The sequence below is a fragment of the Passer montanus genome, unplaced genomic scaffold (assembly GCF_014805655.1).
Source record: "Passer montanus isolate IOZ18808 unplaced genomic scaffold, ASM1480565v1 scaffold39, whole genome shotgun sequence".
NCBI classification, from domain to species: Eukaryota; Metazoa; Chordata; class Aves; order Passeriformes; family Passeridae; genus Passer; species Passer montanus.
The window spans coordinates 6318298-6337959 of NW_024368707.1; the positions used below are offsets into that span (position 1 = coordinate 6318298).

The 19662-nt window shown below is 36.6% G+C and overlaps 1 protein-coding gene across 1 annotated transcript in view; it reads right to left on the reverse strand.

The window, feature by feature from the left end:
* The window catches only part of SPAG17 (sperm associated antigen 17), an 89799-nt gene that overhangs the window by 68190 nt on the left and 1947 nt on the right, over positions 1-19662 (reverse strand). Inside the window, exons 2-4 of the mRNA XM_039717795.1 lie at positions 13045-13185; positions 12203-12262; positions 696-827 (exon numbers count right to left, since the gene is read on the reverse strand). Of these exons, the coding sequence (XP_039573729.1) occupies positions 696-827; positions 12203-12262; positions 13045-13185 (333 nt within the window). The remainder of the gene's footprint in view (positions 1-695; positions 828-12202; positions 12263-13044; positions 13186-19662) is intronic.

Sequence of the window (19662 nt, forward strand, 5' to 3'; positions counted from 1 at the left end):
ATAGATTTCTGTAGAATGGAGTGCAATGTTGTCCCCATACACTCGGAGAACTCAAACAGATTTAAATGGGAGTACGGTTGGTAGGATCAGAAACCTTTCTCAAATGGGCGCGTTGCAGAGATGGTTCAGAAATAATACTGGTTGCCATGGAAAAGCAAAGACACAGCACTGGAAAGTTTTAAGAAAAAGTTCAACAAACATCTGCCAGGAATAGTTTATGCAAACATTATCCTGCCTTAGTGCTGGAGGATGGAAGAGATAACTTCTCCAAATTCCTTCCAGAGAGGAGATTCATAACAAGAACTCCATCATAGTCTGCTCTGAGACTATCCTTGATACCTTTCAGTAACAACCTCTCCTACCTTTACTTCAGCAGGTATACATTCAGCAGAATCCTGTTCCTAGCTCTGTTTTCTATTGGTCCTAACACTCAGCGAAGCCATTACTAGCTCTCACTCTAGGAAAGACTTCTTCCATAGTGTTTTTTTTTTCCCCTCATGCTCTCATTGGCATTTGAGTAATTGAGAACTTCATGCACAAAATCTAATCAACTTTAAAAAATATTTCTAATTGCATTACTATTTAATTACAGTTTTAGAAAGCCAAAGATGAGAAGAAATCTGGATTTATGGAAGCAACATCATAGAATAGAAGTGTCTTCAAAAATGTAATGTTCCTAGGGCATACTATAGTACCTTCTTTTCCTCTTCTCTTCTCTGGAGAGCCTTCTGTTTGAGACAAAGCAATTGAAATTTCAACAGCTTTCCAGTTAGTGTTACAGGAATTTTTTCACCCTGGTCCAGAAAGGCTTTGGCTAATTCCAACACCTGCAAAGGAAAAAAAAAATCACAAGAAAACTACTACTTGCATAGCTTTAATACTGCACTTGACTCATATTTATTTGCATGCTGAAAAGAGCAAGTGCTATCTCACATTGTAGCATGTGTGAGTCAAAATGGCCACATTTCCAGAAGAAACAATGTATCAGTAAGATACACCATTATTCTTTGGCTCCCAAGACCTCAAATAAAGTTGTATCAGCTGTAGTGCGTGATAAAACTAGAATGGAGAAAACCTTCTATGATTTATGAGAAAGTCAACAGACACGGAGTTCTCACAGGAAAATGTAATTCTCTTTAGGTTTTAAACAAAGAAACAACACTAAGCAACTACATATTATAAAGCAATAAATTAAAAAACACCTAACAGATAGCAAATCAAGGGGAATAGTTTGCAGTACTGTTTACAAAGTGACCAGTGTCTGAGGGACTAGCCCTAAATGAAAGATAAAAACTTCTTGAAGGGAATTTGAGAGGGTCTGTCTTGGTGAAAACACACCCCCTCCCTGTGTAATTCTGATTCTGTTGGTATGCAGCCTAATTGGGGTGAAATAAGGCTATTGAGTTTTCTTAGGGTGATGACAGCAGCAGGAACATACAGCTGCATTGTCCAGATGTGTGGCATTGACAGGCTGTTTTATGACTATGTTTTTTACAGCTTGTTTCCACTAAATTTCATACAACTCAATAACATCTGGGCCGTTTTCCTTGGAGCCTCATAACCACTTTATTTACTGCGAAAAAAATAAAACAACATAAAAATACTGTTAAAAAGTTGTTATATGTTTCTTTTCACTTGTGTTGTCTCTGTAATAAAGTTCACCTATGTAGGAAGCGCTGCTGAGGAATAATATAACCATAATATTTTCTTACTTTTGTTTTTAAGCAACCATCAGCTTTATTTATAACCATGGGCTGAATTAGGTGTTACTCAAATGTTCTGACATGTTTCTCTTTTCTCCTCATGGAGCAATTACAGTTGGGCACATATGGTGTCAATTTTGCTTGCTAACACTGAGACAATGAAGGTGCACACTGTATCTCACTGAACTGTGTCTTGTCTAATGCAAACACCACCATTAGCTTTGAGCTTCCATAGGTTCTAGCCTAGTTTAGAAATTTTCACTTCTCACCTAAATGTAGCCACTAAAATTCTTCTCTGAATAAAGCAAAGCCAAACCAGAATCCAGACCATTATATGCCAAATCATTGTTTCATGCAAATGAAAGCAAGGAGCAGAAAAAGAAATGTCTTAAAATTCAGATATTTTCCAAGTTGCATAAGAGGGAGACAAACCAAAACATATGCATTTAAAAACCTTTCCAAAACAATCCTACTCCTGCAACACAAATAAATCTAATTATCTTAACATACACAAAGGAAGATACATCATGATTACGACGAGTTTTGCTTTGCATGTTTTGTACTCAAAATAAGACTGGTCACTAGCTCAACACAAGCCAATCATAGAAGGCTTCTGGAAAGACCCACTGACATCAGAGCCACAGCAGAAAATCAAGGACATGTTAAGAAAAAGACTTAAAAATCACCACACACTTGTGGGCACACTGGAAGCTACTAGTTATTCTAACAAAAAATAGTCACCCAGAGCTAAACACATAAATCGGTGCTCTGAAAGAAAAAGATATTTGTAGAAATACTGTATCAGTAATTTCCCTCAGAGAGAAAAATTATCATAAAGTTTTTTGGTATTTTTTTCCAGAATTGATGTTAACAACCTATGGAAAGTGATGCTTCTCACTGGCCTAATGTAGATGAGTTGCACATTTCTTGAAACACAGTACAGGGGAAATTGAGGGATTCTGGAAGGATTATTGAAAAGTGTATATACAGTAACTCACTTCAATGACAGTTGCTGATTTATTGTTCATGGAAGAAGAAAAAAGTGCTTAGATTCTTAAACCCCATTCTTCCTGAGAATTTTAAAGCATTTTACCAGTCAAAAGCAATGCATAATAATTATTCCTATTTTGTAGATAAAAAATACAGGAATGAAGAGACTTGATAATGTAGAGTGGGTAGGAAGGACAAATTTTCTTATGTGAGCCATGAGAAGCATAACCAAAACTATTTAACAGGAAGCCATTCCATGACTGTGGAATACAAATAAAACAAAGACAGAATGAGTGCACTACATTTTGCAATACAAAGAAAGCAAACATCTTTTAATGCAGAAATGTAAAATATGCTTTATACAGGAGGAAATTAAAACCAATCCTGAAGACAGAACATAGATCAATCCATGCACAGTAGATAAAAAGAAATTAAATTTATTACACCATCCATATTTACTTCATCTGTGGTTCTGTGAGTTATGCAGGCACCTGGCATGAACAGTGAAAAATCTACAGAGTCTCAAGTGAAAAAAATACCAAACAAAAACCTCAAGAAAAAAACTGGGTAGGAATACAGAAGGAAGTTTTTCAGCTACTATGAAGTGGATTTGTTACAGATTGGCTATACTTCATCCCATCTTTTTCTTATGTGAGAAACCATGGAAACTTGGATGGACAAACTTAGTTAGGTAGGGCCTCTTTTCCTCTAAAGCAAGAGGAAACTTAGCATTCCTCACACAGCAGGGGTCACACTGGTGAAGTGCAGAAAGGCTTTGGTGATGCAGTATTTGATCTCATACGGTGGCAGTATGAAACATGCAGAGATTTAGCTGTCTGGTGCAAAGGGCATGTATTTGGAGCCACCCAAACACTGCATGAGTGCTTGTAAGTGACCCTACACTACTGACAGATGTCAGAGCCATTGAGATAGGAGATAGGTCTTACAAGTTAGGGAAACATTTCAAGCCAGAGTCTTTGTGCTATATTTCTTTGAAATGCCTCTTTTTCAAGATACAGGACAATTGTGGCTGCCAAATTATAATCAGAAAACCTTACAAAAATATAAATTGGATTATTAACTTTCACTACCTGGATTTATTACTACCTGGCAGCAGTAGCATTGCTTGCTATGAACAGTGGTCAGCCCACTTCACCTTATAGTTCTACCATACCCAGAGTGAGCTTTCTAAAGCCCTGTCTTCCCTCTTGTTCTTGAAATTGTAAGAAATCCAGACCATCACATATGCCTTAGACTCATATAACACTTCCTAAAAGACACATAATAGTTCCTAGAAGAACCAAATAAGTAAAATCCCTTAGTTGCTGACACAGTTCAAGTTAATTTGAAGCAGGATAGTCATCAGTCAAGGGGCTCTACGCATTACACAACCAAGCTGGTAATTACTACTCAGATGCATTTTCCTGAGCAAAATAATAAAAGTACAGGAAAAAAGTGATATTGACTTATTACAATCTGCTGTCAGTCTTATGAGTCCTTAACAAGCAAGTTTTAAGACAGACTAGGGGACAAAAGCTGCAGGTATCATACTGATAATTTGTTTTTAAAAAAAGGCTTATTTACATATACTATTAAATATTTCTGACTCTGCCAATGTAATTTCATTGACTAAAGCATACTACAAGCAATCATTTTGAAAGAATACCAGGAAGGACCTGAGCTAACTGAAATAACTTTTTTTTCAGATGACACCTCCAGTGTGTTAAAAGAATCCAGTTTCTCATATTAGGCCATTCACCTAACTTCATTTTAACTCAGAACCTCTTCCCACCCACATATGACGTCAAAAGACCACTTGTTTAATCATTATCTTTCACTACTAAATTAATGACTCACAGTTCAAAGAGAGCTTAAGGACTCACATAAATCAAGAAATCAATTGCATATCTGAGCAGAGCTCCATATAACACTTAAGTATCCACAAGTTAGACTGTAAAACCTAAGACAAGCCAAATGAGTCATCCTTGTTACTCAGTGAAGATGTATTCCAGAGAATGAAAATAATTAAAGTGGGTTTGATGATTCCTTGTACCCCATGGAGTCCTTTTCAACTAAACCTACTAAAATGAAGCAATACTGAGCAAATATGAATACTGTTCATGTGCTAAATATCTTCCTTTATATTGTGAGAACATTTCTCAAAGCAGAAGCAAATGGCTGCTTGTACTCTAGAAAAATAACTTGTCACTCATCTGAGCGAGTCTGTTTTTTGCCAAAACACAACACAGCTTGATCTGGTTAGCAGAAATCTATTAGAATTATCCATTGTAAGAAAGTCTGTTCTCTAAACCTCTCTCTACAGAAAATCTTCAACCTGAGGGGATATTTTAACTGATTTAATCTCAGGGATGCTCTGTGAGAATTTTCTAACACACATGTACAGCGTTATGTCAAGTACATATACAGTGTTTTAAGAAAAACAGAAATGGTGAATAACCTAATTTCAGTAAAAATGAGAAAATACATTACAAAAAAATAAGGAGAGTTTCATTAGAGAGCTCATACAGGAGCTCTCACCATCTTGGATGTGTACCTCCTCTGGCTCCCTGACCATTAGCTGCTATGAAAACCCAACTGCTTTAAGGGATACAAATATCCAGTGACTGGAAAGATCAGGCATTAGCATCGCTCTCTCAGGAAGGAGTTCTATGCACAGGGAGGGTTTTCTCACATGACCTTTCATATATCCATTTTCCTTTAACATTGACTGGGGACCAATAGTTGAAACAGCATTTAAGTGATTTCAGAAGAACCCCTACAGAACCCAGGCCCTTTTAGAAAAAGAGGACAGGCCAGTCTGTTGTGATTTGTGCTTAGATGAAGGGATATACTGCTATGATCAAACACTGAAATGTTTACATTTCAGTGGGATGAATCTGCCCAGCAAATCTTTCCATTATGGCACAGAATATTTTAAGCTTCTGAGAAGTAAATTGTCTCCAGCAATTTCAGCCAACTGAATCCACACAATGAACATCACAAAGCTAAAAGCTTTAGTCACACTTCTCTAATACTGCATCTGGCTAGGAAGAGAACCCAATCAGAGGTGGAAGAAAAAGATCAAGAAACAAAATTGTCTCATCAAACCTTATGCTGGCAGAAGCCATCCAACTACATCTTGACAGAATTTTCTAAGCCACGTCAGAGTATTTGGGCCAGGTAGTTCCAACGGCCTTGTAGACAGGGCACCAGAAAACTGGGAAGGGTCTTTCCACCTTGGTTGGTCCAGCTTTGCAACAGGGCTTTGAGCTTTTTTTTCTTTTTTTAATTTGGAGACAAAGGATTCTAGGATTAGTTGCTGTACTTGAGAAAAATGTCATATACTTTATTGTCCTTAATGAACCTATTACAGTCCCCCAAAAACTTTGAACACAAAAACCCAGAAGCCAGCATTGCCCTTGGCTTCTTCAGAGAGTCCCTCTAACATAACAAGGATGACATTCTCACAGACATAATTGCTTTTTCCTCTAGCTACACAGACATCTCAACAAAACCTGCACAGAAAACCAGAAATTTGATACCAATTTGCATGTAGGCAGGAACTCTTGTAATCTGTGAAGGAAACCCAAAGTCTCACCAGTGTTCTAAAGCAGATTTTAAATATGTAGATGAATTTCAAAAGGTTATCAATTGTCTTCCTTAGAAAATAAATTGCTAACAATTTTAGTATTACAAATGTCCTCAGATCAAATAATTACAACAGACAGTAATAAAATAATAATGCATGTTTCTAAAATCCTAGGTTTAGGACTATGAAGACTCACTATTCTGAAATGAAACTATAAGATGTGAATGCCAATTGCCTCATGTAAATAATAGAACCTGACTGCTCCGCTCAGATCTTAGGAAGCAAAATTAGAAAACACAGGTAGTTTTCCTGCTCAAGCTCAAGACTTTTTCCTCCAATTTTAACATTTAGAAATGCTGGTACTTCTTAACATGACACATTGTTCCTGGAAAGGGATACTGAACTGGAGACACCCAAACTGACAATGAACAGCTACAATTTATGGAACTGCCTGGTTCATAGCAACAATGGTTTCGTCTCATGGAATAATTAAATCCGAATGGAAGCCATACAATTGGATAACTTAAAGGACTACATAGGGCACTTGATCATGAAGTGGCATCAGATGCTCTGACAATGGCAAAAGCTGATGCAAAGACACGCTAAACCAAAATTAATAAATTCTTTCCCTAACATCCTTTTAAGTAGATTGACCTAAATACCAGGAAAAAGCAGGCAGAGTAGATAAACCCTCCTCAGAAGAAAAGACACTAAATAACTCAGGTAAATACACTCCCTCATTTATAAATTTATAAAACATCCTAAATTCTGTACTATAAAATGGTAGGAGCTTGGTAACAGATAGAAAAGAGCTGAAAACAGATGAACAGATAATGCCCACATCAGCATTTAAAGTCTCTTAATCTTCCCTGAAGCCAGTACCTCCCTAAAAGGCATATTCATTTAACAATTCCCAAGTGGACATATTAAGCCTCTGTGTATCCACACAGTGTAAGGGCTAAGTCCTTCTGCAGTAAAATTCTCTTCACTTGCATCCACACAATACCACTTGACAAAGGCTGACTGGAGAACTGCTCCATTTTATTATGACATTTAAGAGTGCAGTATGAAATTTATTTTGTATTGGAATGAAAAATAAAATTAAGTCTATCCTTTTAACCATTCAGCATGGCTGCCAAGGCTGTTTCTAGTGTCAAACTCTCTCATGAAAACAATGACACCAGATAAGTTTTGGCACCTAAGTTGTTCCATTTTACACCACTTTCTAAAATTATTTTTGTTCATTGGAATGAAAACAAAATCTTTCAAACTTGCATTAAGAATAGAATTCTATTGACATGCATATATAGAGTGAAGTTTGATTTTGATAGGGCTATCTTTACTTTTGAGAAAGCCTAATCTTGACCACAACCTTCGTTATGGTGTTGAGCCAAAATCTATACACTTACACAAAAATAGGAAAGCTTTGATTATATGTTTCCACAAGAAATAAAAAGGCTTTCTTAAAAACACTCCTGACTAACATTATGTTTGAAACCGTTTTCTTAAGTGTCCCATATCCTAGCTACTACTGGATTTGCTCTTCTGCCAGTGGCAGACAACTCTTTTGAGCTTGTAATTGGGTGAAAATATTCCTTCCCTTAAGTGTTATGTCTCTGACATTAAAAGTCTCCTTTCATCAAGCTAAACCCAACATTTTTGATTTTTTTACCCTGGGAATTTATTATCATGAACACAAATAAATGCATACTCCATATCCCTAGTGCTACCCTCCTTATTCCTTTTTCTGAAGATATTGTTTGACACAATGATGAGAGTCTAAAAAAGGGGCATAGACAATAGAATGATATAAGGTAATAGAAAGGTATAAGGTATATAAGACCTACTGAAGAGAGGATATTTAGAAAGAGAACATCTATTCTTAACTTTTTTAAAAATTAAATTCAGGACATTGGGATGAATAATAGAAGGTAGTTTTGAATAATTATACACATGCATACACATTAAAAAACATTTTAAATATATCTATTACCTAACTATAATTACGTATAAAATAATATAATTATACATATTACAATATCAAATATATGTAACATTTAATTATATAGTAGGAGCACCTATCGCAGGAAACACACACAGTTCCAATCTAAAATGGACCTTCTCTCTATATCATAATGTGATCAGTGCTTCAAATAATCTTACCAGCAGCAACCTTTACTTCATAAGTCTACACTCCACACATTCCTAACAAAGCATAAATTCACAGGAATGCTTGAAAACTGCTTTACATCCACTGATTCCTGGCTAAATTTATTTCACTTTTTTTGACTTGGGCTTGTTAATTGTTATGTTTTATGATCCTACAGAATGTCTTAATATCTTGATTATATATTTTGTTTTGGAGGCGACAGAAGAGGAATCTGTTTCATGTACACCCAGAAAACTCAAGGATTCTTCTGTATCTGCTACACTCTACTGCCTATTAAGACAAGAAGTAGCAGATACAGAAGAATCCTGTGAACATTATGCAATTCCTCAAGAATTATAGCATCACAATCTTAGGGGGAAAAACAACAATAACAACAAGCCCAAAGAAAAAAACACCAAACATGTACAATATAAATAATTTTAAAACAGTAAGATTCTACTTCTAACCAATTACCTTTTAGTCCTTTAAATGAGCTGTACAAAACATGAGCTAATTAAGATTTAAATACAAGCACTCAACTGAACTGGATTTTAATAGCAAAACTATGCATATTATGCTTGGCAAAAGAAGAGAAGGATCTAGTTTGGGGATCTCTTTGGTTTGTTTATTGAAACTGCACAACTAGTTGATATCTCAGTATGCCTAGTGATATGGGTTGGCTGTTATGCATCTTGACAGTAAGCCTGGAGCTTCTCCTGCTTTTATTCATCCAAGGGTTTGAAGTTTCTGAGCTGACACTGCTTCCCTGTCAGCAGGGAGGTAAAATAAAGTGAGGTTTTGTATGAAAACAATCTGTCATGTATATCTGGAACAGGAGAATCAAACAGGTCTTGTGTTCACCCAGTGATGACAAAAAGTAGAAGTATTTGTAGTCAAAATTTTGTATTATCTTCTGTTTAAATATTTAAAGTTCCAGCATGGGATTTGAAATCTTATGTTTGCTTGCTCATCACAAGTGAATATCAGAGATAATTCACATAAACCAGATGGGATTACAAGATCCTGGGTACTGTAATTTAAAAGTCCTCACTATTTCAAATTCAATGAAGAAAGGAAAAAAATAAGAGACAACAGATGACAGCAGATATAAGGATGAGTTTATTTTTTTAACTGTATCAGACAAAAAAATCATTAACATGACATTGGTCTGGTATTAAATCAGAACACTGATCCCAGAAACCCACTGACTCAAAAGAAGAGAAAGACTGAGCAGGAAGACTAACCAGCGTTAGAGGGGAGTTATAATTTAAGCAATAGCATAAGAGAACTATGTAGCCAACAAGCATTAATTCCTTTGTTTGCTAAAATATGGAGATAATAAAAAGCTTTGAATGACCTTGGGACCTCCCACCACCAAAGAGCCCAGAGCAAAGAAGCGGAGATAATGAAAAGTTTTGAATGACCTTGGGACCTCCCACCACCAAAGAGCCCAGAGCAAAGAAGGACTAACAGGATGCTGCTGGATCCATGGGTGGTGTTATTTTCTACTTGAACTCTCTCTCTCTCCCTGCTCTCTCTTCTATTTCTAATTAATTGTTAAATAAAATCTGTAACATTGACTTTAGCATATGGTCTTGTTTGCACCTTAATTTGGGCAGAGGCTTCTCTCAATAATCAGATCTTAACAGCACTATCGTATTTAATAGTGGCAAAATATCTTAATTACATTATGTTATTAACCTTAGTAGAAAACTGACCCAACAAACAGGTGCGTAAACAATAAAAAATACACACCTTAATGATAAAATACACATATTTTTAGTTGTAGGTCTTGTTAGAAAAATTGTACATGATAAATTATGAAATCTGTTGATATATTACAGGAAGCATAACATTTTCCCTTTCATTTATAACAGAAAAAATTAATTCCTCAGCATCTTTATGAGAGAATCAGCCTATCATCATTCAATTAAGTGGATTTCCTGGATTTGGAAATCTTTTAGCTACATATTTATAAACCCTGCCCTGAGCCTTTTCACTTTATGAAAGACAAGTATACAATAAGAGTTATATGAGATACAAAACAATAAAATGATAGAAAGCCTGAAGGGGAATAACTTAGAGCAGACAGCAGGAATTATTTTAGTATGATATAATTTGCTTGCAATGTATCATGAGCCATTTGTTAAAGGTTCTTGACCTCTAGGCACTGCAGACTGCTGCACTGAAATTTATTAAAACCCCTGCATTTCAGTGGATGCAAAGTGTAAGACCAATGGCATGGGTAACCATATTACTACTAATACCAACAATAACAACATTACTATGCATGTTATTAGTCCCAAACTCACACACATTACATGTCAGATGTTCAAAGACCATTGAAAGTCACGAAACTCACAATACCTCTAAAAATGAATATGGAAACTTGTGGAAATGGCAGCATGTTGAATCCTGCCACAGAGAACTGCATGTGGCAATGATAGAAATGCTCCTCTCAGAAGAACTTTTCACAACCCTGTGCTTTGTGCCAACCTTGTATTGGTTTATCTTTGCTAGTGAAAGCAGTGAAAGCTTTGACTGCTCAAACTGCACATGGAATGTATGTGAATATTCAGGAACAAAGTCTACCCAGAGAGGTGGGATCTTAATGCTGTGGCAACATGATCGATCTTTTAATTTGCTACAGCCTGAACGGAAACGGAGTCCAAGCAAAAGGTCAGAACAGGCATTTTATATTCTGTGTTAAAGGAGGAGAGGAAAAAAATGTCTTTGAGGAGTAAAGTAAGTAGCTAATGAGACACAGCACTGACAGCTGGAATTTAATAAGTGTCCACTTCACAAGTAAAATTGCTCTTACTAATTAAATACAGGTATCATACAAAGCTTCTGCTTAGAGCTATACTTCAAAATCCTTCTGTCAAGTAGGACTGAAGAAGTTTTACATAACAGGTAATATAAGGGCAAGTTTGCCTGGGAGGCTAGTCCTAAATGAAGAGGGTTAATTGAATAAAATTCACAGTCCTTTCAGTGGTAAATAATTCCAAAGGGACTTGTTCAGATAGTAGCCTGGCATTACTGAAAAACAGACCGCAGCTAAAGAGTACTGTTAAAAGTCCACCAAAACCTGAGACACATAAAAAGTTTATTAGTCATTGCAGAAATAAAACACAAACAAAGTCTTTTTAGAGGGATCCAAAATTTTTACGCTCAAGGTCTGTAAGGACCATAAAACTCTACGCGAGAAAATTTTAAACAATCTTCTAATTAATCACAGGATTTTATCGCCTCTCACAAGCTGTAAGTAAAACATTAACAGGGTAGGAGGAAGTACTCTTTGTACTAAGCATGACTCCAAAACCTGCTGGCATAGTCCACTAGATGAATCAGGTTACATCAAACTGAGATTATCATGGGTACTAGCACACAGAATAGTGTTTCATATAGGGCACGGCATGCCCATAAATGAATGTATAAGTTTCTAAATTATTGGGAGGGTCTGAGACAGAAGAGTCTGAAAGGTTTTCTGTAATTTGAGACATCACCATCAAAACATGACCACATAACAGATCCTTCAATAACAAAACTTTTATCCCTGAAAACAGATTTTGATCATCACTTAATCAGCAGTCCGACAGAATATTGCTGGTATCACAAAAACAAAGCAGTTTAAGTATCTGGATGGTTGAATGTTTTTACCAGCTAGAGCAAACAAATTTGCATTTACTCAAGAATGTATAACAAAACCACACAGCTCTACACACTTCAGTGTAAAAGAGTACTGACTCTGCAATACCTGTTTTAACCTACCTCATAGTACATAGGCAAATCCTTAGCCTTTCTTCCCTTTTGACGCCCAGATTCTGCGATCTGCAAGTAAATAAAGCATTCATTACCCAAAGTATTTTACTCATTCTTCCCTTTTGCAAACACTACACTCACACTCCAAAACAGTAGGGAATCATCTTATGGCAACCCTGTACCTTAGGGAGGGAGTTTTTTGATCAGCACCTTGAAGAAAAGTCTGTAACAAAGCTTCATTTACAGGGAGCAGAGCAGCTTATATCATATATTTTTCTTTTTCCATTTTAACTCCTATGAATTAGAGCAATGAAATTGGTAAGAAGAGAGTAAGTCCTATGAGGAGTGGATGAGGGAGCTGGGGCTATTTCGTCTGGAGAAATCCACTTCTCAGGGGCGACCTTATCACTTACTACAACTCCCTGAAAGGAGGTTGTAGCAAGGTGGGGATCAACCTCATCTCCCAGGCAACAAGTAACAGGACAAGACGAAATGGCCTCAAGCTATGCCAGGACAGGTTTACGTTGGAAACTGGGAAGAATTTTTTCTTGGAAAGGGTTGTCAAGCACTAGAATGGGCTGCCCAGCGAGGTGGTAGAGTCACCATGCCTGGAAGTGTTCAAGAAATCACTAGATGGGTCACTTAGTGCTGTCCTTTAGTTGATAAGGTGGTGTTGAAAGATTGCACTAGATGATCTTAAAGATGTTTTCCAACCTTAATGTTTCTATGAATTAATGTAATTTTTGAAACTTCCACAGAGTAGTTTATCATTACCACAGACCAAAGAAGGCAGGATCTAGAAGTGACATCTACAGTTTGGTTCATTGTTAAAAGTTACTTTCTTGAAATACCTGTTTATAAATGTCTTCATGTGTTACCACACTGAAGAGTCTTCTCAGTGGCACCTGCACAGCAAGAGCCAGGGCCTGGGTGTGGATTTCATCCTCAATTTTGGCCCCAACAACGAAAGTGATGCTAGGCTTCCAGTCATCCTACATCCCAAAATACAATATTTAAGGTATTAAAACTCATAGTAACAAAAGTCCTCTGCAGTTTCAGAGTAATCTTGTACAGACGGCTTTATGTCACTTTAAGACATATTAAACATCACTGCGTTGATCACTGAAATTGCATGCAACTCGAAAAAGCCCCTATTACTTTGTCCCAATTCTTTCTGCCATCAGATGGCAGCATTATGCTACGGAAAACACAAAAGCCTACAAACAGCCTTAAACTTTTTCACATGCAAATGATGCATTAGCATCTCACAAAGATGTACCAGCTTTTAAATGACATTTGCAGATTTGACAGTTTAGGTAACAATCAAGAAGTGAATTTTGAATATATGTATTATTGTGATTATTTGATGTAGAAAAAAATTAGCAATTTTCAGTTCCCTCATCCTGAGAATTAGATAATGCCCAGATACTATTTTCTGTACATCGTAGCATTATTTTTATGATGTTTTATGAAAGTATATTTATGCATAGTGTGGCTCTTGCATGGTTTTACTAAATATTCTGAATCAAGAAAAATTACTTACCAATGGCAAGTTGTACACTTTAATATTGATAAGTTAAAAGCACTAGCAGTTTTCAAACATTTTCAGTAGCATGCACGTTATTGTAATGTAAAAAAATGTTTTCAGCGCTGAAAAAAAGCAGAACAAAAGAAGACTGGAAGACTTTCTTTAGTGATGTACATCCACAAAAGCTTAAAAAATATGTAACTTAAGCAACTTTTACTGGTTAGTGTCTTTCACATTCCTATTGGAATCCCTTTCAGAGTCGCTATCTCCAGCAATTCTACATCTCAGTCTTGAGTATTCTTTATCAGCATTAGTGGTGGCTGAACTAGGACCATTTGTAATGGTTGTGATGTACAGGAATCACCAATTTTTTTTTTTCAATGCATGTCTGCATGTGTAAACTGCAAGGTTACCAGTGTAGCTGCATAAAGGTAAACATTGAAAGGGATTCAGTCAGATCAGGCAGTACCAGGCCACTCACATTAATCAGAGCAGAGTCCCAGTCCAGTGTGCATCATAGCAAGGAAAGATTTTAATAGATTTAAGATAGGGTGGTAACTTTAGTACATTGAATATCTTAATATCTTTATATTACGTACAAAGTCCTTGTAGAATAGGAACAAAACCTGAGCTATGGCAAAGTGAAGAAACGGACCATTCTAAAAAAAAAAAAGACTCAGTAAGAGAAGCATCTTCCAGTTTTATAATACCCTTCTTCATTTGTTCCTTTTCTTAGCTGGTAAAAAGCCTACCCAAATGTCTGCAATTTGAATAACTGATGGCTTGGGATGGGAGGAAGCCACAGCTGACTTAAGTTTCAAAACAGTGCATGTTTGTATGGCAGGAAATAGTTTGTTAAACACTCAAGGTAACAAAGGGTAACATCACATAAGTATGCCCCATTTTTCTAACAGAATATTCAGAAAAACAAAAACGATGTAAAGATCACCTGGGTCATTAAGTGAAACTGCAAGTAGCTACAGATCTGATAACTAATCCAAAAGGGTGCCTACAACTCCACACATTATGAACTTCCTTGATGGTTTATTGCAACACAAAACAAACCTCAAGTTTTTAAAATTATGAAGTGCTAGAGAGATCAAGCATATCACTGATGCCCTAGGAGTGTGCAAACATGGTGGAATTTATGAGTGTCCAGCTGCACTGGGGAAGCAGACACTGCTCATCGGAGAAGTGGCAGCAGGAGTGGGGACCGCATCAAGTACACTGAATTTCATTTTGCTCTTTGAAGTCTTCCTGCCTAAAGCTGCAAGATAGCTGCTGGTGCACGGCACTGTGAAAGAGCTCTAGGTATTCCAATACTGTCAACATGCACAGGAGTTGCAGCTAATCTTTAATCTGGATTAAAGCTATCACTGTATACCTGACAAGAGCTGGACAGTAAAACTTCAGCATTCTTTGAACAGGAAGTACTTAGATGCCCATGCTTGTGTGGAAATGCATAATTTTCTAGACTCTCAGAACTGAGATTGAAATGCTCTCATGTGGCAGTATCCTGGTGTTCCCAGTGCTGACCAGCAGACACGGAATCTTTAGAACAACCATCTACCTGTGGCATGATCTAACGGAGCAGCTGTTATCACTACACTGCCCACTTCAGTGAGGACCACCAAGAGAGGAAAACAAGGTCCAGTAAGTCTCACAGAGAGATGCTGAAAGCTCAAGAGCAGCAAGAACCAGGAATGTCAGGCTCTACTCAGGATCCTATGGTAAGCATGGTCCAGCAGCAATACAGAGCTTGCTCCCACAACTTCCTGCAGTTCTTCACATATATAAAAAATATATATCAGAGAGTTCTAAAGTCCTGCCTATGCCTTCTTTAGTTCCTCCTTAAAACATACTGATAGCTTGCTGCCCACAAATTAAACCTGCTTAGCACTGATAACACTGCAACAGCAATGTCTGTGGAACCTGTCTTCCCTATTGTTTAGCTTGCTGCCTACAAATTAAACCTGCTTAGCACTGATAATAACACTGCAACAGCAATGTCTGTGGAACCTGTCTTCCCTATTGTCCTCTCTGTTCTTATTTTTCCACCCCTTGGTCACAACTGTGCCTAGTTAATTTCTCCTTCCTTTTCCACTCTTTGTTCCTGAGTTATACCACTTGTCTTATTGTTCCCCCCGCTGTGACTTGCTCCCCACCTCTTGTCCTCTGTCTCCTTGTTCAGCTAGTCTCCAGTTTCATTATCTGATCCCACTTCAAGCTTTCTCCATCCTCAGATTCCTTCTCCAAATTCTTATTCTCTAGCCTATATAATTCCCAGGCATTTTCAGAGTTATGGTTGAGCAATGAGACCCTCCTTCACAAAAGTACTATAAACCTTTCTAAGAGAATTTTCCTTGTTTCCATTGTGGTGCCCTCCTTCTCAGCAGCCTGTGATAAAGCACCAAAGCAAAACATCAGGGTAGGTCCTGTTTGTGAAAAATGAGTATTTAAAAAAACACAACAGGACTTATGCAAACAAAATGATCCAACTCCAGATTTTTGTTATCCAAGAAGAAATTATCATCAGTGGGCCACATCTTCCACTGAAAACCATCTGCTTCAAAGAAACAAGGTGATAAAGCTGCTCCGTGGAATAACTATACTATGTATGGAATATTTATACTACAGGCAAACCAGCAAACCATTGGCTAATACATTAAAATATAATACATGGAAAGAGCCTCTACAAGATAACTGAACTGGCAGTGAAAGTTATAACCTTACTTAATTCTACAGAAGTATATGCAGATCAATACAAGGTCTTTTGCACAAAAATTTAAGTATTATTAGAGACAGCCTATACCTCCCTAGTGCTAAATGAAGAAAAGAAACTGCTTTCCTTTAAAAAGTGCAACACCTGGGAATGGGAGCTGGAAGTAGCTCATAAATATCCAAAGTAGCTACACACATCTTCACAGCTAATAATGATCCAGACTTCCCGGAGTCATTAATAGTATGTCATCTATTTCTAGACTGACTGGTTCTGAAGCCCTTAAAGATAATTTTTCAGAAAAGCTGCACACTGAGAACATGAATTGAAGTCAACAGTCAATGTGCAGCATAAATACACAGCTTAAGGTGTTTAATTGATTAGACTATTTTCTGAGGTTAAAAATCTAATATTTTTGCAATACTGCCTTTATATTATCGATCCTGTAACAGTATCCTTAATGTTCAAGGCACTGAAAGGACAGAGAAGAAACAGACCCTGCTTCCACAGCTCACCACCTAAAATCACAACATAAAAATGTGAAGGAAAAGTAGTAAAATGTATATGGTTACTCTGAAAATATTTTCTCCCTCAATATACAACTGGTCCTCTACTTAGTTTTATTCTTTCAAATGTTATTGTAGTATGAAGGCTTGAGAAAGGATCTGAAAGAGGATAGATTAGTGACCCTATGGCTACCTCAAATGACATTCCCAGCTTAATGAACAAGATAGAAAAAAACATAAAAATAACTACTGGAAAATCATGGAAACAGTCTAGGGAGGTTGCCACCGAGAATTTAACATGAGCACTACAAACTGCACAAAGAAGACCAAAATGCAGGGAGCAGATATCCCACAGAATCAACAATGCTGGTTCAAATGTGAATTTAAAAAAATCTGAAGCTGGAAATGTGGCATCCGCAACTGAATATTGCTTAAGCAATCTGAAATAAACTCCAATTAAGGGCAGGTCAGATCACTTTCACTGGAAAACATCCAGTGACAACCATTGCTACAAATGACACTGTCCCGGTTTTAAAACTCCTGGCCATGTTAAGAGTTGAAATTCACCAAAGTCTCTTGGTGTTAGAAATAACCATCTGTGTGGGAAACTTCTATGCCCCTCAGTTGGAGAGGGTCCAAATCCACAAGATCAACCTAATTCTGGAAGCTCCATGTAAGCAGCAAATGGCTGTCCAAAATCCCTGCTTTCACAAAACACAGAAGATGCCTCATCTTCTCACGATTTTGCTCTCAAGGCTCCATTGTGTTCCTCTGTAATGTGATTTTCCCAGCTCTTAAAAGCCAGAACACATAGCCTGTATATCTTCATCACAGCAGTACTGGAATAGCATAGGTACATTAAGAAAATATCTAACTTTAATTCACATTGAAAAAAAAAAGCAGATGTAGCACACCATTTTTTTCCCTCCTTTTTATACGTATCTTGTTTTCTCTGCTTCATTTCCTAGACACAAAAGGCCAGCTGTTCTAGGGAAGACAGTTGAACAAGTCAGGTATATTGTTTATTTTTCCAGTACCAGTTTCTAGATCTCTTTGGCCAAGAAAAGCATCAAGCAGCCATCTTACCCTCCTCCTATTTCCAGACAATTTGGGTATATGTAATTTTATTTTTCTGGTACTTACTTTGTGGGGTTTATTGGTTTTTTGTTTGGTTGCTTTTTTGGTTGTTTGTTTGGGTTTTTTTTTTCTCTTAGGACAGCAACTAGTAAATTCATTTCATTACAGCAGAATTTCAAATTTACCCCTAAGGGTGAGAAGAAACATTCGAAAACTCAAAACATCTGAGCATCAAACATATTAGTAATTTATGAACAATTAGAGTAGTAACAACTCTAGCACTCTTTACTTTCAACAATGAATGAGCTTGTAAACCAGTAAATACAACAGGCATTACTCTGAAAAGTTGCTTATCAGAAGTTTTGTAGCCTTAAGATCACTGCTTGGAAATCTTCAGACCCATTTTCACTGCTGATGACACACCCACATATTTACTAATGCCTTTTGTTCTTAAGAGCCTGAGCTTTTGCTATTCAACATGGGCAAGTGAGAGAATATCAAAGCTCAAGAGAGCATTAATTTTTCTCTGAAGAGGAAGCAGTATGAATAGCAACCAAAAGCGGAGCCATCCTATTCAGAACATTTTTAGAGGTTTCACAAGATTTTAAGTTCAATTTTCAGGCCCTAAAATGCTAATGAAATGAGAGAAATCATACAGATGGAAAGTCAGCACAGAACATGCTTCCTGCTGCTATGCTTAGTTATATAGGTTAATAAGAACAAATAATAAATGACAGTTATTTCAATTAAGGGCTCTATTTGCTCAGAATTCACCATTCATTTCGCAAATATTGCCCTTTAGCTACTTAACACATGTAAAGTTTAAAACTACTTAAGAATCTTAATTTATATTTTGCAATTTAATTCTGTAGTGAGCCCAACCAAAATAGATGATAAATATCTGAAGGCAAATACAGTTTGCAACTCCATGTTCTTCTGCATAGCACATTACAAACAAGAAAGATATACATAAACTATAATGTGAGGCTCTGGAAAATCCATATTTTCTCTGTATGTATTTTTAAGTTGTGTGCTTGCCAGTTTTCACAGTGCCTTTAGTAAAAGCTATTATTTGGTTAGTAAATACCATTTAAATCATATTTTAGTTAGTATACCTGTTCATAAAAATCTTAACAGCACTGGTAAAATGCTTTTCATAGATTGAACTAATAAAATAGTGTAAGTCATAAACACATTAAAATATGAAATTTCACCACTCAGTCTATCTGGTACAATTTAAAACCAGTTATAGTAAATTCCCTTTGCCTTCAATAAAGGGAAAGAATATTTTTCAAATTGATACAAGCAGATCTAAAAATTCTTTACATATGAATTATGAGGAGAGACATTTATTTATTTGACAGGAGTTCCTGTCATCTCCCAAATAATTTCCAATTCATATGGTATTTCATATACAATACTAAAGACGAGTAAGAAATAAGTTTTTTGCACTATGTCTGGTGAGATCTAAAATTCAAGCTGTTCAACACTCTCTTTTACAGACTGTTTTCAGATCCTGAGCTTTATATATCTGAGTTTAAACTTTGTATGTTGCATAATTACTGGGGTAGGGTGGGTGGGGGAGGGAAAGTGTGGTTAGACTATTTGCAGAATGAGATTTGATTTTTAAAAATCATGT